The 26,479-nt window shown below is 38.6% G+C and overlaps 1 protein-coding gene and 1 long non-coding RNA gene across 7 annotated transcripts in view; both read left to right on the top strand.

Annotated features, from left to right (window-relative positions):
- The first annotated feature begins 402 nt into the window (after positions 1-402).
- Positions 403-26,479, top strand: part of LOC122622153 (polypyrimidine tract-binding protein 1) — a 129,499-nt gene continuing 103,422 nt past the window's right edge. For 2 of the 6 annotated variants that reach the window (XM_043800376.1, XM_043800375.1), the window contains exons 1-2: positions 13,157-13,186; positions 25,537-25,635. In XM_043800376.1, coding sequence (XP_043656311.1) covers positions 25,546-25,635 — 90 coding nt within the window. In that variant the 5' untranslated portion in view covers positions 13,157-13,186; positions 25,537-25,545. Of the gene's footprint in view, positions 976-1,429; positions 1,594-6,053; positions 6,632-10,017; positions 10,066-13,156; positions 13,187-25,536; positions 25,636-26,479 lie in introns of those variants that run through there. The other 4 variants (XM_043800374.1, XM_043800377.1, XM_043800378.1 and 1 more) reach the window with 4 other exon arrangements.
- On the top strand, positions 18,383-18,999 carry LOC122622154. Its single transcript, XR_006326271.1, has 2 exons — positions 18,383-18,630; positions 18,690-18,999. It is a non-coding gene; the product is annotated as an uncharacterized LOC122622154 (long non-coding RNA).

Below are 26,479 nucleotides of genomic sequence, written 5' to 3'. Positions count from 1 at the left end.
TTTGTACAATAATAAAATCTGAAAAATTCAGATTCGGTTAAACGAATAAAAATAACGTTTGAAAATGAATAGTTTAATTTTTAAGCATTAAGAATCGCTATCCAAAATATTTGCCCGGGTTCGAGTCTCGGCTAAACCGGGGTCGTATACTTTATTTGTTGGTACATTTTTGCTGCGATCAGTTAACATTTGCGGTAGAAAAAATCATCTTACCAAAGAAGTTCATTAGGTCGAATGTAGAATTCAAAATTTTAAGAGCGCCACTAACGGTTAACAGCGAGCGGGTAACCCGTGAGTAGAGAGGATGAGAGCGAGAACAGGCACAAGACACTAACGCCTGCAATCATCGGCAGTCGTCACAAACGCAATCGATATATCGATCGGTCGGTTAGTTCGATCGATGTTTCCCCATCTCTAGCCACTATACGATCCAGCGGAAAGAGAGCGGCTCGAGTTAAACATTTGATCGTAGCGGTAAATTGCACTAAGAAATTGTATTCAATACATATTCTGCGGCCGACAATAAACAATAGCGCGGGTGGTCTGCTCCAAAAGTTAAACGGATTAACTAAAACTGCGTTGTGCTTGCCCGAATCCCATATGAACAAAGCCGAAAGGGAGGTGCGCGAACAAAGCTCTTGCCGCCAAACGTGCAGCTGACGAATTCGAGGGAATAAACGTGCGCAATTATCGCCCGGTAATAGTCGGATTTTGCGTATTAGGTCTCTGGAAATGGAAAAGTCGCCTGTCCACCCAGTTTCAATTTGACATTCTATTCTACTATTACCTTTTGTTCCCTGTTTCGCTCCCGTCCCGTTAGTTTTAGCTTTTCGTGTCTCTCCTTGTCCTTCGTCGTGAGCAACGCGTCGCCTTCGTGTTTTTGTTCCTTGTGCCGCGACAGTGCGGCGGTGCAGCTTCCTTTGGTGGTGCGATCACCTGGTCTGCGAAGAGACGGCGGTTAGGGAGGTTCACCCGGTGGGTCCAGCAGAAAAGCCAAACAAAATCACGCGGACCTCTTTGGTGGTTGTGTGTGTTTGTAAAAAAAGTAGTGTAGTGGTTGCCAGCTATAAGAAATTGCATAAAATATGTAGCTGTGCAGAATGTCGAATTGCATATTGCATATAACTCGCGACCCGCTAATATATTATAACCAAATTATTGCGATAATAGTGGTGGAAATCTGAGAAAGTGTAGTCCAATTCAAAACAAATTCACAATATGAAATGTTTCTAATTGTATTAATCTGTCATTATTAAATTTATTTTATTGCATTTAAATGTTTGGTATTTCTATTATTCCACTGTAATTTTTGACAAATGGAAAGAATCATCGCACTATAGTAGTGATGAGATTCCAAGTGATTTTGTTTGCTGACGAATAGTGTACTTTTTAAATTAAATTGTTTTTTAATTGGTTACGTCTTTTCCAGTGACTAAATTATCAAAGTGTGCAAATCATACAACAAAAAAATCAAAACCAAAAAAGAAAATCATTTGGAGTTTAATCAAAAGCAAGATTTGTATCTTGGACTCAAAATTAAACGGATAACAACAAAGTCAAGAGAGCAAGCTTCTACATCCTGCTCACCGATTTGTAAGTCGTACTTATTTTTACGTGTTTTTTAGTTTTAACCATCTTTTAATACATTTTCCCATTACTGCTTAACAACCTGGTTTGCCTGTTTTGAAATTCGATTTATGCTCCTTTTACCTGTAGCCCACACATTCCGTCAATCCCTCTCTATCCCCTAATCTTGCTGTTTCGGTCTGGCACTCATTTTTCGGGACTGCATTTTGTTGCTTTACTTTTTTGACTACCTTAAAGAAAATTCATTTGTTTCGGTGCCCTTTGGGTAATTAGTTTTCTTTCCCAGTTGCCTTGATAAAAAATAGCCGAGAGCCTGCATATACTTTAGAAAATAATAGGTAAACTATATAGTAAAAATTAATTAATTATTCCTTGAATGTAGAGTAATTATTTTTTTTACTTTAAAAAAAGTTCATTTAAATGTGGCACCATCCTATACAGTAATTTCTAGTGAAAATCGATGTACATATTGTTTATTCCTCCGTACTGTTCTTCAGTCTTTACTTTTTTCGGCATCATCCCTAAGACCTTTCATTTGCAACGTTTAACGTTTAACTTGGTCAAATGTGATTACCGATCATTACTTTTTCGCACAATTTCGCTGACTCATTGGCATGCTCAATTTAATTTTAATAAATGGTTAAACAGCAATCTTCTTAAACCGACGCCATCACTTTTCAAGCCTTCTCTTCTCCGTTGTGGTTTCAACCACGTTTTCGTATGGGGTGACTTTTCCTTTGACGCACTGCTACACCCATTCTATAGCTTGAAGTAATTTAAATTAATCGCTAAATGGCAGTATTGTTTTTAAAACTGTTTCTATTCTGGGATGATTTCTTGCGAAAATGTATTTGAGTAATTCCAACTGTTTGTAAATAGCTAAATAGGTTTAACAAGTGCATGGGTTTTCGCTATTTTTTTTTTTTACCACACACTCACTTGCACTCGAATAGCACTCTCTGCGGGTCTTGTTCATTTTGAAAACAGAGTTAAGGGGAATATACACATGGATCCAGTAACCAGTGTCGTACAACTAGCGCCGTTATTTTAGACACAAACGACTCAGTTTAAAAGTGTTCGCAGGGGGAGAGTTGGTAGCAATGCAATGATACGCTCGGGCGTCAGGGGATGTGCAGGGTGGCTCGACGCCAAGACGAGCGTAATTTGCAAACAAAAAGCCATTAAAATATCAAATTAGCGTCTGGCTGTGGCTGCGAGTGCTGGATTTAGTAGAAGTCTCCAGTTCTCTTCGATGCCAGCCGCCTTCCCTGCTCGTACTCCCTGACATTTGTTTGTGCTCACCCATCGCATTGTGTAAAATCGAAAGTAAGTGAAATGTAGCGTCCGCATGCGCTGCGTTCAGTCACTAATTTGTTGAACAACAATTTGTCAGTCCAGAACTCATTGCCACCCGCCTGCCACCTACTCTCTCCTACTCTCCGTAAGTTTTTCTAGATCACTTAGAGAAATAAATGATCACAAAAATATTGTTGTTAATTCTGTACTGATTGAGGAGCGAATGAATTGTATATCTAATGGTTTATTGGAGTAGGTTTATCATCATTATAGCTGAAAGAACAGTAAAAACCAGCATAGGTGGGCTCACAAAAAAAGATTTCAAAACTCAATCAAAATATATTTTTTTTAAGTACATAGTTATCAGGCAGTATATTTTAGTTTCTAGTTTTGCTTATCAGTCATTAACAGAAATGAGTTCTTGCCCGCCACAAAAGTCTTATTTGTTTCTTTTAGATAACCGAATTTACACGCCACATTAAAATCCATTTGTTTCACTGTCAAGGCTGAATGCATGCCAAAAAATCTATTAAAACAAAACAGAAGCAGAAGCTGAAACACGTTTTACCTGTACTGCAATTCAAACTGAGTCACTGGGTTGAAAGAACTTCGCTGGGGATGAAGCAGGCACAAAATGGTTACAAAAAGCTAAAACAGCAGCAATCAAATCATCAAGGGAAAATTTATGACGGTCACTCAGACCCCTTGCAAACTGCGCCGAGAATAAAGCCGTACTGGAAGCTATCTCGATCAATGGATCGGATCGTTCTGGCAGACAAAGACAGAAACTTCTCCACGCTCCAAGTTTGGACAATCTGCCGTCTCCCTTTGTCCCAAGCAATACGTTCTGGGGCCACGCTTGCGCGTTTTGCCCTGGGTTTCGATTCGTTTTTGGTCTTGGGCTTGTGTTGTTATACGCGTACCCTTCCCTACTCGTATTTTTGCCCAAACGCGTTTCATAAATTATCAAGTTGAATGCCCAGTTTCGAAATTTCAACGGGCCTGACCTTGAGCACAAATTTTCGGAGCTTCGGGTCCCGCTCTCTTGCTGTTAAGTGTTTGCGATTGTATCTGTGTTCATATGGTTTTGTTACCCTCTTTTCACATCGGGTATACCAAACTGGGGACATAACTTCTTAATATAGCCATTTTCAAACTAGGACTTAATTTTCATCTTAAAACTAAAACGACGTAACCCTATAGGAAGGTAGTTAATTTAGTAAGACATTTTAAAGTATTTTTGTGAGTCCATGGGGTATCTAATAGTCGGTTAAATCAAGAGTATTTTTTGCCCCCTTTTCGAGTTCTTTGAGCAAACATCGTTGGTAGTTATTCCATGTGCGTTTTACTCCAATCTGTGATTTCATGTGCTGCGATGACTACTGTCCCCAGTAGTCTCTCCCCATACTTCGGGATCTCTGTGTTTCACTCTGTTGATTATTGCCAATGGCTGATATACAAATTAACTAACGCACATGCGTAACCCAAAAGAGAGCGAAGTTGCTCTGCTTCAAATGATTAATGATGCTCATTTTTTCCAACTTGGCTCTCGGACAAACGCGAAGAAAACGTGCGTATGTCAAGTAACTTAAACCGGTTGGAGCCCTTGACTTTTCAATTCAAATAGTTAGGTAAACTCACACTAGTGGGAAGGTCAAGTTAATTAGGATTGATGGAATGGGTCTCACCATTAAAAGTCCGGGAATATCAAAAATACAGGTGAATACAAATATGAGATTTAATTATATCTGCGAAAGAATTTTCATTGATTTTCCAGACGAAACTCGTAAAACATGAAAGACCATTCAACGCACACGTTTAGAATTTAAATGAAAAAATAATAAATCTTCGGATCCGAAACATCATCCTCATTTTCGCGTATTATATTGGACGGGACCCAAACACAAATGTTTATTGATATTTAGTGTGATGGATTAGTTTATTTGGCTTAGTTCTCGACCCCATTTGAGGGGCAGGATAAGTGGTAATGCGTCCATTCGTTAAGGTGTTGATGTGCATGCAAATGAACACAGCCCGTGAGTATCGGTGATTTGGTCTGTCATATTACGGAGCATATGTGGCATGTGTGTGGCATGCATCATTGAGAAGATTTGCCGCATAATAGACCGCTCAAACGACCCACAAACCGGCGAACACATCAATTTGGTCGGTGCTCACTGACACTGTATCACCCCAGGGAAAGACCCAGGAGAAAAATTTGTGGAAATTACAATACAAAAATGAATTGGTTTCATATAATATATTACAATCTTGTAACCACTTAAGGGTTCCTATATTTCTAAGTGTAGAATGTTATTTTTTATCGGACTGCACGTATGTGTCAAATACAAGATAGACACGTTAAATACCGCACACGATTTCTGGATGGATAAGTGAGATAGTGTGTGACTGTCTGCGAGCGTTCGCGTTTGATTGATAAGAAATTAGGTTAGCTTCATTATTTGCCGGATTTAAAATTGATTTTTATGATAAACAACATTTTATCCAAATAGTCTAGAATTTTTTGACCTGCTAGAATAGAAACTTATAGTAAACGATTGTCAACAAAAAATATTCAAGTTTCTTAAACATATACATATCTAAATTTATTTATTTAAAGTTATTTATTTATTGGTTCACCCTCACTGTATATGTATGTATGTATATTTCTGTTTGTCCCTAAAAACGTTTTTATAGCCCGAATTTCCATTTTCATCCCATGCACAATCTCTGGATCCATTTTTGTTTTTGGCTGTCTGTTGTTTTCTTCGCCTGTTCGTTCTGTACTATCGTGGGTGTGAGCTATTTTAAAATGTTTTCTAAACATTAAAACAATAAGTTGCCATTTTCATAATAAAGAAATATTCTATGAATATATTTACGCTGTACCATAGATAATTCGTTTTTGTACAATCAATGCTAAGTTCATCTTTGCATTAAAAAGCAAATCAATCCTATTTTTCACCTTAACCTCCCTATATCTGTGCCTTTTCTCTGCATATATCCACCTTTACTTTCTTTCTTCGTGCAAGCTTACCCAAGATCATGCCTTGCATTATGAATGTATATGTGTACAAATGAAACACCGCTCCAGAACTTTCAATATATATTTATATACATAAATTTGTGTCTCATATGGGAATTGTTCTGTTTTCTTTCGATTCTTACAGGCGCTTGTACGTTCCCCTCTCTACTAGTTCAGCTACTGCTACTAGCACCATCAAACCAACGCCACCAACCAAGAGCACCATCTTCGCGAACGCGTGCAGTGTACAGTGTTAAAGTCTCTAGAGTTAGTCAAGTCACCCACAGCAAAACCAACAAGGCGCATTGTTTAATAAATTCGTATGCATATATTGAAAAGTGATCAAAGAGATATAAAATCTTTTTGTTGACATCCAATGAGATAAGATTCAATCCCTGAGCCTTAGGTGAATGTCAAATGCAAATTTATTAGAGTGCTCTGACCAAGAAAATTAATTTCTTTGGATATCCTTCAAATCGTCAGCCAATTGCCCGAATTCAAGTGATTTTGTCTTCCCATAAATTATCAGCGACAGAACTCTTTTAAAAATAACCATATCGGATATAGTATACTTATTTTTAGTAGTTTTATATGTCATCTTGTTAGTGGCCTGTTTCGGTTCTCATTCTTTTATGGCTCTAGTCCCGCGCTATAATCATTTTAAATAAACAGAAGGTGCCATTCCTGAAAACGACTCCACATGTGTGGGTTCCTTTAAAGTGGGTGAGTAAATCAGCTGCAAGTCTTATCACATAAATCTATATATACACATATATCTATGATTTTTCATTTATTTGAAGTCTTACTATAATATCTGCAGTTGGCGCTTAAAACCATTCATAAATTTCGACGTTGACAGTGGGGTAGCTTCTTGAGCTTTTTGGACTGTGTGACACGTATTAAAGAAATTATGCGTACTTCATATAGTACGTTTCGTTTTGAATATGTTACAGGCATTTGCTTTTGAAAATAAATCTTTCTGCCAGAAGATTAAATTCTTTACAAATCCTTTAAGTTTTTAATTCACTAATAACTGAAATTTCTTTTTTGTGGTTTCGCAAGGTTTTTATTTATAAGACTCTCAAACTTCGTAGCAGCTAATAGTTTTTCTGTTCATGTTTCATTTTAGCTTTCGTATGAGCTTTCAATTCTTGTTTGCAATCATGATCAAATGCAAAATAGTATGTAATGATATACATAGCTGGTAGCCCAGCTAAGTGTCAAGCTTTGGATAAAAATGTTTTCACAGCCAAAAAATGACAGATCATTCGATTTAGCTCTAATATTTTTTGTTTAAGCGACTCCCACGAGTTTTCCATTTCAGTTGTCCGGATGAGAATAAACTGTTTCAAGCTCTCCAAGCTGTCATTAAGAGCTGAAGCGCAACTACAAAATGCGACATTAGTGGGCGGATGGCAACAGAGGGTATTTATGCCTAGGAGCTGGAGACGAGGAATACCATTTACATGGCCTCAGCACTTTTAAGTGCATTTGGGCATTAGCCGAGCAAGACAAAAATCTGAGAGTTGCCGAGGGGCTGTTTGCCGCTGCTTGTTTGCTTGCTCGGCCTTTCACAGTCAGGCCATTTGCCTTAGAATTTATTTCAATTGCTCTTAAACGAAATAAACTGTTCCGAATGCGATGTTCACAGTGGGTTAATATACGATGACGACGGCATCATCACCTAGAGCGCGTCATTTGAAATTGAGCCCACACAGTGCGAGACCAATGGACAAATGAGACAATAAACTGAAAATATATAATATTTAGTATTCTCTGGGCTTCGTAACGTAATGTGATATTATATGTATAATAACTAATACTTTTGAAATTTATTAACAAGGGATCTATACAAAATTTTGTAGAATAAATGTACACAGTATTGATAAATAACCTTAACATGATTTACTTTCATAATTAAAACTCAAAAATTCCTTCTTAACAATTATTACAATGTTAATGTAATAAGTACCACTAACTTTAATGATTCTGTTAAGGAGACGATAACGAAAAACCGTATCCGATTTATTTTCGAAACTTATCAGCATTAAAATTACAAACTTTAGTTCAACAAACTAGCAGAGCAGCAGGGGCCGTGAAAATAAGCCACACCTGTTGCTGCTTCCTTTTTCGCCTGTAAAGAAATCATTAAATTTCACTTAAGTTGTTCAAGGAGCCCTAGACAGCGCTAGACAACACAGACACAGACACCGACAAAAACAAATTCGTGCTTTGGGGGTGGCAAGAAGTTTCCAGTGCGCCGACAACCAATCCCAGCCAGCAGTAGCAAGTGCCAACAAGTTCAGTTTTTGCTTTTTGTTTTCCATCTGGACATTTTCTGTCGGAGGCGCGTGCGGCTTGCATTTGCCAGCACTGCAGTTTTCTTTTACTTTGCTGCACTGTACCCGTCTGTCTTCCCAGTGCGTGCAAGTTGTTGCACTTTGCGCTTTCGACCCACATTTGTCTTTGGTTGGGATTTTCGCCCAGGATTCCCCTTGCCGTCTTATGCTCGGTGTTTGTTTCTCCGTCTTTCCTTTCCTCCGGTTGTTCCTGCGTTAAGTATTTCCTTGTACAATTTTTCTTGCTCTTACTCCGTAGTGTAGAATTCGTCTTTCATGCATTGCATTCCTTTCTTGCACAGTAGCAGAAATTTTTGCCAAAGTTTCAGCTGTTGCTGTTACAGTTGTTAGGTATGATTTTTATGTTGATGTTGTTTTCTGTCTCCGTTGATGTTGTTTCGATCCCTTATATCAATTTCCAAGGTAACATCTTAGTTAGTGTAACGAAGATTAAGCTGGTGCCGTTGCATTGTTTACTGGATTTCGGTGCAGTGAGTGACTTTTCTGGACAAAGAATATATGTACATATTTTTAATAAAGAATTTCTTCTGACGTAATGGGCGTATTGTATGAAATTCATTGTAGCCTTTGGGTCCTGCATTACTTGATTTGTTCTTTAAAGTATTTATTTCTACTACGATTTATGCTTGTGCGATATTTGATATTTTATTATATTTTCACTAAGGCAAATTGATTTTTGCTTTGCATTTGCTGGCATATTTGTTTTTAGTTTCTGGGTTATATTTGCTAGAGTATTTATTTGTAATTTCAATTAAATTTCTTTTTCAAATAAATAACATTTCTCGCTCGGCATTTGCTGGTTTGAGTATTTGATAGACAGGCTAGATAATTTCTTGGTCTGCTGACCAGATTTCAATTTGACTTATAGCCGGTTGTCGTTTTGCCCGATGGAAACTATTTGTAGTTGTTGCTATTGTCATCGCTCCCAAAGCACGCGTATCCTAGGGATTGCCGAGCATGCGACACTGCTACAGCTAACACATGTTTGGCTAAATAATTGGGATTTCTGCAATTGTGTGCCTCAAGTATTCGGGATTTTTTCTTCTCGATGTCATCCGAAATCGGGCATGTTGCCAACCAGCGACAATTTATCCTTTCATCCATTTGGTCGTACTATTAAATTTGTTCTTTTCTTTAGTCATGAAGATCAAATGTGCTAGACTTATTCTAAGTAGGCAATCATATTTGCACTTGCACACTTTATAGTTACTGTAGTTCAACTTTGGAGTAATAGGCGTTAATTAAATTTATCTTTCTCGCTTGCGCAAAAACGCAATGTTTATCATGACCTTAACATTACTAACTGAATTAGTCTGAATTAATGATATGATTTGAAAAATTATAATAACAGTATCAATCGTAATAACAGTTGAATATAAAAAAATAATGGTACTTTGGTTAGTGCATATGTATGTATGTAGTATGGGTTCTCTGTTTTAGATGTTCCATTTATAACATTAATTACTGTTGGTGCTCGCTTAAAAGTGAAATCTTCCAGTGCTTGTATAAATAAACACGACTCGAAAACGACAACCGAAAATAAACAGACGTATAAAAATAGGGTCAGCGGTTTACGAATTGTTTGCCAATTGCTGCTGGCAACGGAAGTTTGCATGATCCTATCCCTAGAATTATTTTTCTTCCCCTTTATTTAAATAATAGAACAAATAATATTGATACAAGATGATCGTTGTAATTTACCACTGAACCAAACAAAAAAACGTTATTTTGTCCATCTTTTCGTTTTAGGTAAGTTAATTGTGGTTGGTTTAAACAGTTGTGAGCATGAGAAAATTTGTAAGTGAACACCACTCTTTTATTTTAAACTTAGAAACTTATATTGTAAGTATTTTTAAGACAAATTCTTCTCTAGTGTCAACAGTAAAAATGCAAGAGTATTCGAAAACATTTGTTGTTTTAGAAAAGCATCAAATAAATGTTATTATCTTGTCTGTATGTCAGTCCGTTTGGTCAGAAATATTCCTTGAATATTTATCATTGCATGACCAAAGGAAAGCCTCGTCAGTGCGCTGCCAGTTACTCGTATATATGTATATATATATTTTTATTTATTTCAATTTGATTTCCTTGTACAATAGTACATTTGTTGCCGTTGCAATTGAATTTCAAATATTTGCACTACAATTTCTCAGCGTGCCATATATAAATATATGCACTCTCAATTGTGTTGTATTAGCAGTCTATATATTTTAAATTCCGACATATTGTGTATATACTCGTGTGTTATTCTGTATTTTAGGTAAAGTCCATATCAATCTTATTAAATAAGGGTATACTTGTATCTTTCAAATATACATTTGAAAGACAAATGCATTTGTTAAGGATATCTTAACGACCCCCCCCTGCACACAAAAAGGTACTTTTAATCCTCTTGCACTTGTGGCTCATAAAAAATGATTTTTTAGCATTTGTGGGAAATAGTATACTTCAGATTTATATTAAGTATTGTTTTCTTTTGCCGCTTAGCGTGGGTTGACTTTTGGTCGGGTCTTTTGGTTGGAGCGTGGCCAAGTTATGCACTCCTTGACGCCAAACTAAAAATAGATCACGACACAAAAATTTAAACAATAAAATTGTATACTTATATATCAAAGAGTGTGAATGTGTGGCTAATATAAATGTCCAATAAACTTAAAGACATTTTTCACGCAGCCGATACAAAGACAAGTTAATGTGCGATTCATATATTGATGTATTAAATATATTAGAGAAACATATGGAACGTGCTTTAAATATTTTTATGAATTATGGGTTTAAATAGGGTTTTTTCACTATTTTAGACGTAAAAAAGCACAATAATATTTTTGTTGTTCACCAAGACATGAATTACCTGTGTCCCCAAGTATATATCATATATCATATGCATATCGGGTAACAGAGGCTATATAAATGTACAGCTCTCAGCAGACAAAAGTCTTACCGGAATCTTCAACTCCGTCTTAGTGCATCAGCTTAATGATGGGTTTGACTGCCTTTTAGCTAATGAACTTTTGGAGGCAACAGCAGCAGCATAATGAGCTATTATAATGGCTGAGCTGCACAAGCTCAGTGTGAGAGCTCCTTGGGGCCATGGAATATGGAATTAAGCAATGTCCATTTAGCATTTGAAAGGCACACGTTTGACCCACTCTGCGCGTGCTGTTGGTAGTGCGGGCTTAGCTTGTGTGCGAGTTGTGGCTCGGCTTTCAACAATATTCTTCCTCATAGGTTTCACACGTGCGCCAATTTATATGCAAGTCTTAGCTCCTTCGGCTCCGTGGCACATTTAGCTTCTTTTGCCTGCAGCACGTTGCTAAACGATTCCGTTCTGGAGTGCAATGAGGTTGCCTTTGCTGTCAGAGCCACTGTTAACCTGTTTAAATTGCAAGCGTCTTCGGAGATCAGAGAGCTTTGGATCGTCGTTATTGCGTAAGCGTAGACAAATTAACCTACCGGTTAAGCTACACACGGTGTTTAAGATAGAGCAGCGAAGGATATTTGTCGCGTTGCAAAATTAGTAAATAAGCTATACATATAGTAAGAGAAAATACTCTCTATACTAAGTGAAGTGCGGAAAATAAAATTTTTAAGATCTGCTGTTCCAACTGTGGCAATTGGTATTCCCGTTCAGAGAATACGAAAACCGGAAAACGAGTTTTTTTTTTGGTATCTTCGCAAGGGTGCCGAATCACGTGTAAATATTTTTGCACAACTGCTGATGAACGTAATGTATTTAGTTGTACGTGCCTCTACTGGCAGAAGAGCGCTTGGCAATCGCAATTTGAAGTTATAATTTATTTAAGCATCCATTAAGGTGCACATATTGATGATCCCAGAGTGTTCATGGTCGGGCGCTACTTGGGTAACAGAGTGCAATTGCTACCTCGACAACTCCCGGGCAATTACTTTTGAGTTATTTGGCTTAATAGAAATTCAGCAAGCGTGCCTTGTTTGTCTTGTTCCAGCCATTACCCCGGCTTCTTGACCTCCATCCACCGCTCTTTGTCCCCTTTCTCCAATCCCAAGGCTCACTTTGATTTTCATAAGTAAATGTCGGACGTCCTTTTTTGCCTAGCCAACCTAACGAACTTGTCTCCAGAGCAAACTTTAGCGTTGGTGGAAGGGGAGTCGAAAAGCGCTGAGCGCTTTGAGAATCGATTATGAATTATTTGAGCTCTGCGAAATGACTTATGAGACACATAAGAGTCCAATGGGCCTACAGTGGCTACCACACACAGCTGGGCAAGTTATCATTCTTATATGTTGGGGGCGAAGCCTGGGAATAAGTGGGGGTTGCGTGATAAATTCCCTGCTTTGTCCTGCGTTCTGACCAAAGGGATACTCCGCTTTTGTTAACATTTTGACACTAATAAATTTAACAAAGAACAAGAAAGGAGGCTAGCTTTGGCAAGCCGAAGCTAATATACCCTTGCAGTAATTATATATAAAATAAAACGTGCATTCCGAATGAGAGCAAAACAACAAAGCAACGATTCGATCAGGCCTGTTTTGACTTATATAGTACCTGCAATAGAAAAAAAGTCTTGTGAAAATTGCATGCCAACTTTAAGACTGAGAAACTAGTTGCGTAGAAACGAAAAGATGGGCGCACGGATAAACGAATAGTTAGACAGTAGGACAGAACGACATGCAATTTTTGTTACTGCGTTTCACACACCCTTTTGAAATCAATATACCCTCTGATAGTGTATAAACAGTCCCACAAATAACAAAAAACTTACATTAATTTTCACACATTCTTGTCAGTGATTTATGCCCTCGTTTTGATAAATTTTCCATTTGGAATTTAATTCAATGCCGATATTATACTCAAATAATATTTACTTGAAATGAAATTTAACTTTTCGTTTCTCTCTTCTGCTTTCAGGTAAGTTTGCACTACGAGGAAAAAGAAAACGTAAGTCGGAAATATTTTGGCCATTAAATTATTTATTAATTATCCCGGGGGGACGGCAACTAGCAGAACGTGGCCAACTTCCTGCGTATTTCCGTATACCTTTTAAGTAATTAATAATGCGCAACATAATCGATTTTCATACAAATTAAGATTTATTTGGCCGTCAACAAAAAATACCAGCAAGAGCAACCGAAAACGGCTAATTTATTTTCCCCAGTTGCGCATTTTTATAGTGCAATAATCATTCCCCCATTTAGAATTGATCACACTCGCACTCTGTATAAAACTCCTATAAATTAGTTAAACAAGCCGAAGAGAGAAGGAAAACCACAACCCTAACTGCTTATATTTGAACAGTTGATTAATCGACAAACGCATAATGTTTTGCTAATGTCTTTCCTGACTCAAATGGCGTATGTGTGGAAATGGGGCTTTTGTTTCTCTTGGTGTTTGTAACCAATGCCCAATTAAGTCATTGCTCAAAGTGTCATCAATAGGCCCCGTAATTGGAAATTAATTGCCAGCAAATTTGGGCCCAAGTTGTGCAGATGGCATTTGTTACAATGGGATAAACGGGCCATATAGAGTGTCTCCTTTGGTTTATCGGGTATCTCCTTCCTAGTCCCGATTTCTTTTGTTAAGCACTGCAAGTATGAACAAAACTCGTTAGTTTGCCTAACTTCAATGTAAACTTGTTTGTAAAAAATTAAAGGATGGAGCAGACATCCTTTTTCGGTTCAAAGTATTTGTTTATATGTAGTTAAACTAAAATAATTAATACGATACTCAGAAAATGTATTAAATCAGAATCTTCCGAGTCTATATAATGCTGATCAAGGATTTGGAATCTTTCATCTTTCATTGAGTTGCAACATTGAAGCGTCTGAATTATGTTATAATTCCCCCAGTAGGAGAGTGACAAAATTGTGGAATATCAATGGCAAGGCGACTATCATAGGAGGGTTTGAATTTCTAGTGTATGTTTTGATAAATGAGTGAACTTTTGAGGAGTTCAAATGCGAAGAATCAAAATGAAATTTGGAATAGTTTTTTTTTTTCATTAAAAGTTAAAATGCCGATTCTGGTGACACCTACGCTGTGCAAACGGCCATAAACTGTCACAATCACAATTTGTTTTATTGATATTTATATCGATATGACCAACACATTTTGATAGTTCTGATTGTCGTCAAAATCGACAAATATTATTTTTATTAATTTTGGCCAACTTCTCGCTCAGCCCTCGCAATAATAGATATTTTCTGCAAGCTCCCCCGGCAATCTCATTTTCATTTGCAATGGCTGGTGTGGGCCCCACCGGTTCACTTTCCATCACGTTTCTTTTCCACTTGCTCTTATTTTTTCTGTCTTTTACTCAATTATGAAAAGAAATTATTAAGTGCGGGCCTCGCTAAATTAGCGCGCAATTGACTGTGGCCAGGGGATTTTGTCTTGGGTCGAGGAAGTGGGGGTGGACGAGAGACATCCACCTTTTCCTAATGTAGACGAGTGTGCAATGTCTATGGTTTTCTCGAGTATGAACGCAAGACTGAGGCTCTTGCCTGTTGCTTCAAAATGTTCGCCACATTTCTAAGGAGACGCCCCACGTACGAACTATAGTGGGGAAGATTATAAATGGCGCATATTTTGTGCATTTCATTTGCCAGCCAGAATGTAGCATCTTCCTAGTACGTTGGCATACAGCTCTCCATTGTCCCATGGAAGGGAAGAATGTGTATGTACTGGCTGACTGACGTTTGATGGTGACAATTCAGAAGGAAGGCGGGGAAAGTCAAAGGCCTGACAGAACTCTCAGGCACTTTTATCCAACAGGTGGCATTGGTCAGAGCTATTTTGTTGGTAATACGGGGAATGATTGCTGAGAATTTCTATGCATGTTGCTTGGAGGTATGCCAAATGCTGTGGGTGCTTGTCTTGGTGGCACGGAAGCAACGTCATCACTTTGGGTTATCAGAGCGAGCCAAGATGGATGTTTAATTGACCGCAAATAGAAACTGTAAATTATGCCAACAAAAGATTTTACTTCCCAAACTGCTATCGTTGCTAATAGGAAAACTGCGCTAACGATGTAGAGATCCAGCAGAAGCGAATGATATATGCCATGTCAGCTTTTATTCTGTAAATTAGATTAATCACAGAATTAGATTTGCAATTGACAATACCACTAAACAAAAAAGAAAGCTATAGTCGAGTCCCCCGACTATCAGATACCCGATTGGGTATGCGGAGGAGTTTCAAAGTTCTTTGAAAAAATATATACTAGAAGAAATGTCAACAGTATTGGGCAGTTGAAACAAACATGCTTTGCATATATGTATGTACCAGCATGCCTAAACTTAACTTTACTTGACCCTCATAGGTTTGGAAACGACTCCTTCTGTTATATACTTTTAAACGAGTCTATATGTGTATATATATATTTGTTTTTAATGAATTTCAAAATTTTAGTGATCCAAGTAATAAAATAATTAATTGTTCTTAATCATATGTATCGGAACTTCAAATCCGCTTGTTCTTCAGAGTATAAATAATAAAGTTTCACCATAACTCAAAGGAACGCCACATACACTTTTGACTTACAGCGCAGAAAATATAAACAAAAGCCAGGCAGCATCCTGTATCACTATCGCATAGCATTGAGCTTTGCAAAAGAAAAGGCAGACAAAGCATTCTAGATCATCAGATAGAAAAAACATTATGCATAAAGGAACCTCTCAAGCTAAATATTTATGCATGAGTTGGAAAATAATGTAAGCAAAAAAAAACATTTGTTCATTTTCGATTACTTGGAAAACCACTGAAATAACTAGCGTGTGCTCTTATTGTTCGGATTTAAATGTATTGTATACTCTTGAGTCAAATGGAATAAAGTTTTAAATTATTTGCTGAACATAATGATAATGGCGATCCTATTTTCTGTAAAGTAGTGGTCTTTATATTTCCATTCTTACTTCAACGGTTGTGCTTAGTATGCGAATCAGCAGACAAACACATTTGGAGTCAAAATGCATTAAGAATACTTGCCCCATTCCACGATCAGGGGCCCTTGAATTTCATTTTACTGTGAGATCTACTTTTGTGTATGAAAGTTTCTCGTGGAAAACAACCTAGAAAAGCAGTCAGTCAAGCACATCAAATTCAAAAGCAGTCTTGTAATCAACTAAGTGACACGGATACGCACTAAGTGCCTTTAATTGCTGTCTATCACTGGCTTTTGACTCACTGGATCAGCGATCTCTACTTAAGACCGTAAGGGTACAGACCCCTTTCTGATGGTTCTTCAATAACTATTTCCGCTGCAATTCATATGACAAATTTAGGTGGGCAGGGTGGTGGATGGCGTGTTAATTACGCTCTGCGTCATATGCAGGCGGACAGCCCGCTGACAGGACAATTTTAGAGCTTTCATCTGGGCACAATTCGGCCCGCTTCGTTTCTGTAAATCTCTATCAAAATCCCATAGCAACTTTTCCGCACGGCTACGCGTTTTTCCCCGACGTGTGTGTGTAGGAGCTTTTCACATTGTTTGGCGTTTTATGAGCATGAAATTAAATTAATTAAAACTACACGTCGTCTCACTGTTTTCCGCACCCAGCAACACACGCTCTTCTCATAAAAAGGAGAAAAGCTGTCAGAGCTGTGTCAAACTTGGGGGTATACACACTTTCAAGCTGCAAAAAGGTTGTGTTTACTGGCCTTTATAGTTCTTCTGATATATCCTTATTCTGCGGGTTTCGATGGATTTGATGGACACTCCACGATTCCCAGCAGCCGCCTTGACGTAACCTTCATATCCCATCATCTGAGTGATATTCAAGTTAGTATATGACGGCTATCCCGATGGCTAACCTTAACGTTTTTAATTGAGTATACACAAAAAATGGTCAAAACTTCTTAAATGGTAGAATATTTTCTCGCATATTTCAGTGTAATTTTTGCCCGATTCAACTCATATTTTCTATTCAGCCGGACAAGTGAAAACTTTGTGAACTGCAAATGAACCGGATTAAGTTTTAGCTCTACAGAAACGAAAAGGTTAAAAGATATAAACGCAAAGCCAGCCAACTAATTGCTGATATCTGTGCTTCGTGCTAGTGTGGGTGCAAGGACCAAGCCGACTGGCATTCACACATATACTACTTTTGTGCATATATGCGGTTGTCAAAGGTGCAGCTCCTAAAACTCAGGCCATTCAACACGTCACCAACGGCTTAACTTGTTGCACCAAAAGCCATGGCGTTGGGCTGAAACCTGAACTGTCCATTAGATGACCTGGCGGATTATACCTTCCAGGGCCTTTAAAAGGTTTCTGCCAAAAGGACCGAATCATAAATAATGTAGAATGTGTAAATGCAGCACGTTAAACACGTTTTCTGTCAATTTAATTTGTAATTAGTCACGGCGGTCGTTAAAGGCTCCTCCTGAGAGACCAGAGAGGCCAGTTTGCTGACTCCTTCTTGACTTTAATTGAAATTGGCAGCTGCTAACCCACAACCCGAAAGCTACCTACTTGCACGTGATTTCGTTGCTAATTATTGTGTGAGGTATCGGGGAGCACGACCGAAGTGTCATCATCCATCTCCTCCAGACACGGCTCTCTGGTGCTGGCCAGTCTACGTGCCGCAAAATTCACTTAGAGCTGTCTCCCTGCATTCAGTCGCTTCTATTAATAGTCGCATGCTAATCAGGCATTAACAATGGTTCCGTTTCTTCAATTTGCATTGGTAGTGTTTTGTATTGGTTAGGTGACTAAGTATTTTGTCTTTTTTTCGCGTAAGAATAACATCCGTGCCTTCATATATATTTACTACCACAGCACTTGTATATACCTCTCAAAATTTTGGTAAAGTTTAACTCTTTTTTTTTACGGATTCGAACGGATTCTTTTTTAGAATATGAGCTATGTATGAGTAGCACAGAAACTGCTATCAAATTTCCGTTACTCAGCTAAATGGTGTGCAACAGACTGAATTCCGAGTTCCCGACTTGTATGTATGCATGCTCATATATGTATATGTATGGATAAGCATATCAAAATCTTCATGCATATGGGCGCAAGACAATATTTAACGTCAAGATCCGCTCGGCTTTTGTTGCTGATCAATAATATTGAACACACAATAATAACAATTTACATACACACTTTATTTACTCAATAAGATTCATTCGGTAGCAATCTAATTTGTTTACTATAAAGACGAAATAAAAATGGCTCATAAATAATTCGTAAAAAGAATCTCGACAAGTTGCCTTTCATTTTGCCGCCGGCTGAAATGAGATATTTGGATTAAACGCAACTAAAATTCTCTGGAAAATAAATGGACCTAGCAAAAACATGCCATAATAGTGCGTTGGGCAATAACTATACATACATGCATACATACATATGTGTGCTTGGTGCTCACTTGCCGGCCGGCAGCCGCGTAAGTTGCTCGACAAGATTTTCCACTTCCAACTTAGTAATGAGCTCATCACCTGTAAGCGCTCGATCAGCTGTGCCGTAATAACACGTCTTCCCGGAATCTCTGCCACTGCGGGTTCGGAGGAGCGGCGGATAGGGCTCATTTTGAAGTCATTAATTTGACGATGCTAAATGAGAATTTATGTGTCTACTGCAGCGGCTCAGGCCGGCAATTTCTCATGCACAAACATTTCTCAATGCTTGACAGAAAGACCAAAAAGAGTCACTTCGGGTCCCGAAACTTGTTCACGCTGTCCAGATGTCATTAACACTCGTTGCTCGGCATGACCAAAAATGTACAAACAAATAAACCACCAACAAACAACAAAAATACTAAACATGACAACTAAAAACGGAGGCGGCAGAGCTCTTATTAATAGCCAATTTTGTAGATGTGTACGTAAAAGGATCTAAAGAACCCGAAGTGGTCAATCTCATAAACTTGAGCCTTTTCTGAGATTTGATTTTTAATTTATCTTGATTTTGGTAAAAAAAAAAATGTAAGTTTAAAATCAGACAACTATATAAAGTATGGGAACAGCTATGGGAAAAAAACAAATTTATTTGAACACATTAGAAAAGAAATCATAGTTTCGTTGTTTTTAATCGTGTTCTTACTTATTCTGTATTCATCAGCATATATGTAGGTACGTACATATAAGCTTTAAATTTCCGAAGCTGTCATTCTCTCTTATTATTAATATGTATAACAATTCGCTGCTGGGTGTATCCCTATATGGCTCTATTGGCCTTTAAAACTATTCTTAAAGAGCCTATTAAACTATTCTTAAAGTTTTTAATACATTTTTTGTACACTTTTTAAATGTATATTGGCTTAACAGCTGCTGCGAAGTCGTGGTTCAAGGCTGGAACCCGATTCAATAGTATGTGCAGGAGGAGCATACTAATTTCATTAAAATGCTTTGTTCTGCTCGAATTTTGGCACACGATTCTAAACACAAATTCAGCTTGGAGGGCTCTTTCGTGTTTTGTTTTCGTTTGGTTTTTGTTTTCACTGCTAGATATTGTTTGCTTTTGTTTTTCTGACTAATAAATTGCAAAGTGAGTGGATGAAAAATGAGTGCAAAACCAATGACTGAGGTTACTGAAAAAGCACGAATCTGAAAATTTCAACATTTATTATGGTGGTATATTCGAAAAATGTATAAAGGATAATTTATAAATTCGAAATAATAGGAGAATTTAAGATTATAACATTTTCAAACGATTTTTCATCTCTATTCTAAAGTAGAGTAAAAGAAAGAAACAATGTGCTAAGACGAACTTAAGCTTCCCTTAGAAGCGGTGGAAGCTGTTGCCCCAATATCGTCAGGTGTTTTCATTTAATTTGCGAAAAATGTTTGTCTGCAGTTGGCGGCTGCCCAAGATGAATGTGGAAAAGGTGTGTGGATGCTATATTTGCGACTGCATATGTGCACTTGGTCCATAGAGCCCCATAGATAAAAATGATTGAAAGGTGGAATACAATGGAACGATGCAAAGAGCATAACAATGTTAGAAGGAGGATTAATTTTACCATTTCCCAAGATACGAAGCTCTCAGTCTTAACCAAAAAGGGAAAGGCATCCGCGCAAAAAGCTATTACAACACCATATCGCTGTCGATTGCAATTGCAGTTTCGATTTCTGATGCAGAGCTTCATTTGCTACTATGGGGTGTGGCCCAAGAGGAATTGAGTTCCTTGTGAGTCACCTGTGATTGCATGGAAAAACCTAAATCCATTGTGCGTAGAAATTTGTAATTTCACATACTGCGCTGCCGTCTGTGTCACCCAACGAGTGCTAAATGATGAATGATGCTACTGGCCAGCCTTGGGCTCCAGGCTTAGATTTCGCATGCAACATTCTGAATGCAACGTGCAGTGTGCCGAGGCACTGAGATAAATAATGTAGATTCATTCGAAAAAAAGGGTGATCAAATTGTTTTAAATTGTCTGCTTCAACAACCTTGTCAATTTGGTTTAAATAAGTCCAGAAGTCAACAACGAAATATTATAATGAATTTGGGAAAACAACCCAGTTGATTTTGATGCACCATTTTTAAAAGTTTCTCAATGTAAGGGTTGCATTGAGAATTTTGCGTAAGCGTTATCAATTATATCACATGAAACAGAGAATCAATTGCTCTTGATAACGCGTTTTGTTGCTCAGTGCAGCAACATGCTCTTGTAGCCTGAGCCGCCTTGCCTGCCGGTGGAGTCTTTCTCAAAGCCTGGTAAAAGTAGCGGCATTACAGCCATTTCACACTGCCTACCGCCCTAGCCCTGCTGCCCCCTTCCATACGTCCCTCCTTCTGAGCCAGCCAAATAAAAGCTGCGCAGCGGTTTAGTGTGAGTGGTAGATCAGATCAGAATGCAAAAAGGCGAAATCCGTCGACGATGTCCTGATGTAAAGCAAACAAAGGACGATGAGACGTAGAATGCTGAGAGCTGAGAGAGAGGCGTGGAAGGGGACAGACCGAGACTGGATTTTCTCCTCACTAGCTTTGCCTATTTCTTGCTTGTTGGTGCTTTCAGCACTAATGCAATTTGATGCGACACAAAACCGCACACATGCACTTCCCAGAACGCACACGCGCACATATGTGTGGACCAACAAAAGCCACTGCGAAGGCGCCAACACTGACAACAAATCCTTAACAGAATAGGATTTTCAACACATTTGCTTGTGCGTTCCATAGTTTTGGCATGGCACGGATCCCGTTAAGTCCTTGGTCTGCCTACACGAATTGTCACCCCAACTCCCACATTTTGAGCGGCAGATCAAAAATGCATAGCTGAATAAAGCAAGCAGTATCGCGCATCTGTTATGAGAGGGTCATCTTTAAGACAGTGCTGTCAACGATCTGGTTTAAGCAAACGGCTGGTACTAAAATAAATTAAATTTTGTCGACAAATAACTTTTTTTTACTTGTGTGAATCTTATTTAAAGCGTAATTAGATATTGGTTAAATTTATTATATTTATGAAGAGTAAATGTTTGTTTCTTTACGTAAAATTTACATTTACAGGTTAAGGGCCTATTAGTTATCTAATATCAGAATGATTCTGATCCTATCACTATCACCGTCGCTCCGCGTTCATTTCCCGCCCATTTTCAACGGACGATATTTATGCAAATGCCCACATTTCGCTTTTCAATTTTGCCGTCTTACCATTCACATTTTCAGGTCCTTTTTTTCTCCTTTGCATTTTTTTGCCTTTTAGTGTTGCAACAAGTTCGTTTCGTTGTAGCATGCAACTTCTTGGCGTGTTTTTCTAGCGCATTAAGCCAACACCGAGTCTTGTGAGTGAAATATGGGCGTCATTCTTTGCATAAAGTGCAAGCTCAATATGAGAAAAAATCCCTGGTCACAGGCTGGCCTCGTCCTTTCTTTGCTTTCCCACCAGCTCACTTTATTTACTTTCACTTGTCATGCTAAATCTGCACAATTTCTTGGCTGGATTTCGTTATTGTTGCCAGCCATCCACTGTGGTTGCGACTGTGGCAGCTTTGTGGCTGTGATTGTGTCTGAGGCTGATGCCAGTGGGTGGTTGAGATGGTGGTGGCCCTTAGTGTCACAAATCTAAGCGATTTGGTTTTTAATGTGAATTTTTTAGCCCCTGCCATGCAACAAGTGTATTAGAATTTCTTACTTTCAAGTTTAACTTTAAATTAGTTTTTATTTTCCTTTTTTTAAATAATGTTATTGGTAGATGTGTAAATGTGTCTACTCACTTTTTAAGTTTTCGAACCAATCAAAAGAAACAATTTACTGACGGAGTTTGGATACGTACCATAGTAACGATTGAGAGATGGTAATTGTTCTACCTTTTTTATAAGTCTCTATTGATTATGCAAATTGATTGGAAGTAATTGTACTTATGACCAGGTTCAATGCTCTGGGCTAAGTACAGGTGAGTCAGCAGACAAAGGCTGAGTAAAGCCACCTGTTCATTAAGCATCCATCTTTGTGTTTGCGAAATATGCAATATCAGTGCCAGAGGCGTGGCGGTCTCCTCCCGATTCATTAAACATACACTTGGAAAGCCAATTGACCATCATAATAAACAGAATCTTGTATGGACCCTGATGTAAGCAAATTCGAAATGTTCAAAATTGCCGAGAAGAGATGGATAAGGCCGTCTGGTAAATTCAATTTGCTAGATATTTATTTTTATTTGGTATTTTGTATGGTGTTGGTGTATGGTGTTTTTTTTTCCCCAGTGGATGGTTCGTGCAAAAGTGGTCGCTTGGTTTGCTGCGCATTGGCACAGCTGTTGCAGTTATTGCTGCCGTTGCAGTTATAGCTTCAGCCGCTGTTGTTGCCTGCAGCTGTGGATGAGCCGCGCATGCTCGGTGAAGTGGAAAACTCTACGAGGAGACGACGGGCCATGAACTTGTTGCAGGTTGCAATTGTGACAGTTGCGAGTTGCTATTGTCGTTGCAATCCATGCTGCGTCTCACTTTGCTCCCACTGTTCGGCCTTCAACTTCGCTCAGCTGAACTTAACCGAATGATGTATGACTCTTGCTGCTGCAACTGCTCATTAATCATTGTTTTCGTGGGTGACTGGGCAGTCTCATCTCCCCTTAAGTCTAATTGTCCATACAGCGTCGGAAGCAACCGCCCCGCTACATCGTTTCGCTTTCATTGATGCCACATTACATTTATTATCCTTCTCGAATGCCATGGTTGTCCACCACAAAACTGGACAAATTAACGCCCAGGAGCGGAAGGCACAGCGGTTGGAAGAGTCAGTAGAATCCGGATATACAAAGATCGAAGAGGAGTCATGTATTCATGTGGTACTTAAAACTATTATAGCTGGCAATGAGCTTTTTAGAATAAGTTTTCGGGCTTAATTTTCTTATAAATTTTAGTGCTGAAATTCGGGTGTGGGGTATTAATGGCAAGAGCACTTTCCACATCCATGTGGTTTCCATGTGGCATGTCCATTTGTGAGTGCTTCCCCTCATCTGTCAATCTTCGCTCTCGATTCCCCGTTCTTCTTGGCATTCCCTTTCGTCACCGACTCTTGCAATTCCCGTTGTTCTGTCGCGTGTTAACATAAAACCCCGTCTACAATGTTGAAGTCAGTCAGCCAGCGTCAATTTCCGTTTGTTGTCGTCATTAAAATGCTAGACTAGCCGCGTTCCGTTGCACTTTCGCACTGCTTTTGATAATGACGGCTGCGAGTGTAACTATAGGGGAAACAGAGTTGCGGAACAACAAATATGTAATGCTGAAAATCACTTAATTAGTTCGTCGAGCTGCCCATGTAAATGACACTTTTGTAGCACTTAGAGCAATTTACTGTAAAATGCGTAAACAAACTGACAGGCGGCTGACAAAAAAGGCTATAAGAGCCAGAAATAGGACCACAGGTGGGATAGGAAAAAAATGGAATATAAATAGTTTTGTTTTGGTGTGTTTTCGGTAATCGATGCCGTTGACAAGTCATTGATTGTTGAAGAGGCGAAAGACGCATGGTATAGTTGTCTGGACCTCCCAAGATGCGTCGACAAAGAGGTGCCACTTTACTGACAAGTGAAATGGAATACTATATTTGTTTGCCCAGCCGTTTTTCAGAGTAGAGAACTGAGCAGAGAACTGCTGATTGTGTAGTCATGGAATTTCGGCCAGATGCATACGCCTTAGAAGTGAAGCAGGAAATTGAAAAATTGTCGGACTAGTGCGCTTGCAACAATTTTTATAACTTTCGCTGTTCTCTCTCTTTCCAAAACACATTTACTCCAATACTTCGAAGCAAAAGTTTCGACAAAATGTGCCACTTTGTCATACCATTTTAATTTTTACGTTTTGCTTTACACTGAAAGAAACTGAGCCTATTCGTATTCAAGTCACATTGTCCTCCAACTAAAAGTATAAGTAATAACAAATAATGCCAATACACACTAGCTAACCTATGTACGACTTTTGGTGATTTTGCTCCAATTGTAGGCTTTGTTTGCTGTGTATGCCAGTCTCATTCCATTCATTCCCAATATCGTACTGAGTAGTTCGCTGCGCTCTTTATTTCGCTGCCTTTTTCTTTCAAAAAGTTTTTATTGGTTGAGTGCAGGGCGTAGAAAGGGGTTAGCGGAGCAGGAAAACGGGAGACTACGCTATGATTTATTTGGCGCCCGAAACGAAAAGCCAAAAAGAAATGCAGCGCAACGAAATGAAGCCATCAAAAACGTTGACATCGTTACGCAAAAGCGGAAATGACAATGATGATGGGCGCCAAATGAAACGATGGTCACGCCCCCTTACGTCCCTCGTCCTGTTTTCGAATGTAATTCAATGCGGTCGTCATTTGTATGTGTGGGAGTGCCTGTGTGAGTAAGGGAGCAAGAATGTGGGGGTAATTCCTGCGCTGGCTGCCATTGAAACGCGTGAAATTGAAAAGGGCGAAAAATTGCAATGCCAACGGTGAACTGAAAACTACAGAAAAATAGCGAAAACGGTTAAAAGGGGGCGGTGTGTGTGTGTGTGTGTCAAAGTTTAAGTGCCTGAAGGAAAGCTGCCACAGCTTTTTCATCGATCCGCAGCAAACCCAATGGTCATTGTTTTTACAAGGGCTTAAGCCACTAACGAAAATAGGTCTCACCGTAAGTCAACAACATAAATATGTATATATGTAAAAGTGTAAATCATAGGATTTCTTATCTTAAACACCCGGGTCATAGGCACTGATATTTTAGTTAGTTTGAATAGAAGAACCTATGTACATATGAGGTACTGTGAACTTTCAAAAAGTTTTTATTAATTTCTAACCTTCTTATGTAGACCCAGTACTCTGTTCCTATAATCGTCAATACATATTCGACTAACAAACATGTCTCTTTTTCTGTTTGCATTCACAGGTAGCGACCATGATGTCCTGCCCCCTTCCCATGCAATTACCAATACCAATTCCTTCAATACACAAATCAGAATTTGCACCGGTTCACATTGGAGTTAAGGTAAGTTTATCCAATCTCACATTACATTAAACATGCCGGCAACATTCTCTCGTCCGCACTTCCTGCTTTCCTTTCCATTTCCTTTGCCTTCCGGGGACCTCTACTTAAACATTGGTATGCTTTCCATTAATAAATAGTAAATTAAGCGCATAAATGCGAAAATCATGCAAATCTGCTGGAACTCGATTGCAGAAAGTCAACAAGTGGGGCAAAATGCTAAAATGTAAATGTAGCCAACGAAGTGGAGCACACATACTCGGCGAACCCACACATGTCAAAGAGCCAAGTCTATTGTTGACATTATTGCAAAACATACACACATTGTATAGACTCAGAACAGATATTTACGTGAAATAATGTGCGGCACTAAATCAAACTGTTGTTGCCCCAAGATGGCGTCCCGTCGGCCATCACCCTTCCGCGCCCCATTTGCCTTTGCTTTAATACGAAGTGATCACATTTTAATGATACCGAAATGCACTTCACATTGTTTGTTTCTGCTAAAGAATAATGATGTCAAGCAGATTTAGATGTGAGGAAAGGGAGAAAGAGTTTTAAACATTCCCACGGATTGCGTCACGTTTGATAAATGCTGTTGAACATTTTTCTTGATATTGTTTGGGTGTCCTTCCTGTGCTCTTTTGCTTTTTATTTACTTTTTTTTTGCCTCGCTTAAATGCTACACATAAATCTATTTTTGAATGAAAGCCACTCGCAGGATGCGTGTCGTATGCCCAATATTTCTTCGTCACAGGAGGGATATTTTTGTACGTTCGTTTGTTTGTGGTTTGTTATCTGAAGAGGAAGCTGTGCTTATTGTTTGCATAATGGGCGCTCGTTAGCG

This window comes from Drosophila teissieri, chromosome 3R, assembly GCF_016746235.2.
Source record: "Drosophila teissieri strain GT53w chromosome 3R, Prin_Dtei_1.1, whole genome shotgun sequence".
NCBI lineage: Eukaryota > Metazoa > Arthropoda > Insecta > Diptera > Drosophilidae > Drosophila > Drosophila teissieri.
This window is presented reverse-complemented; position numbering and strand designations above follow the sequence as displayed.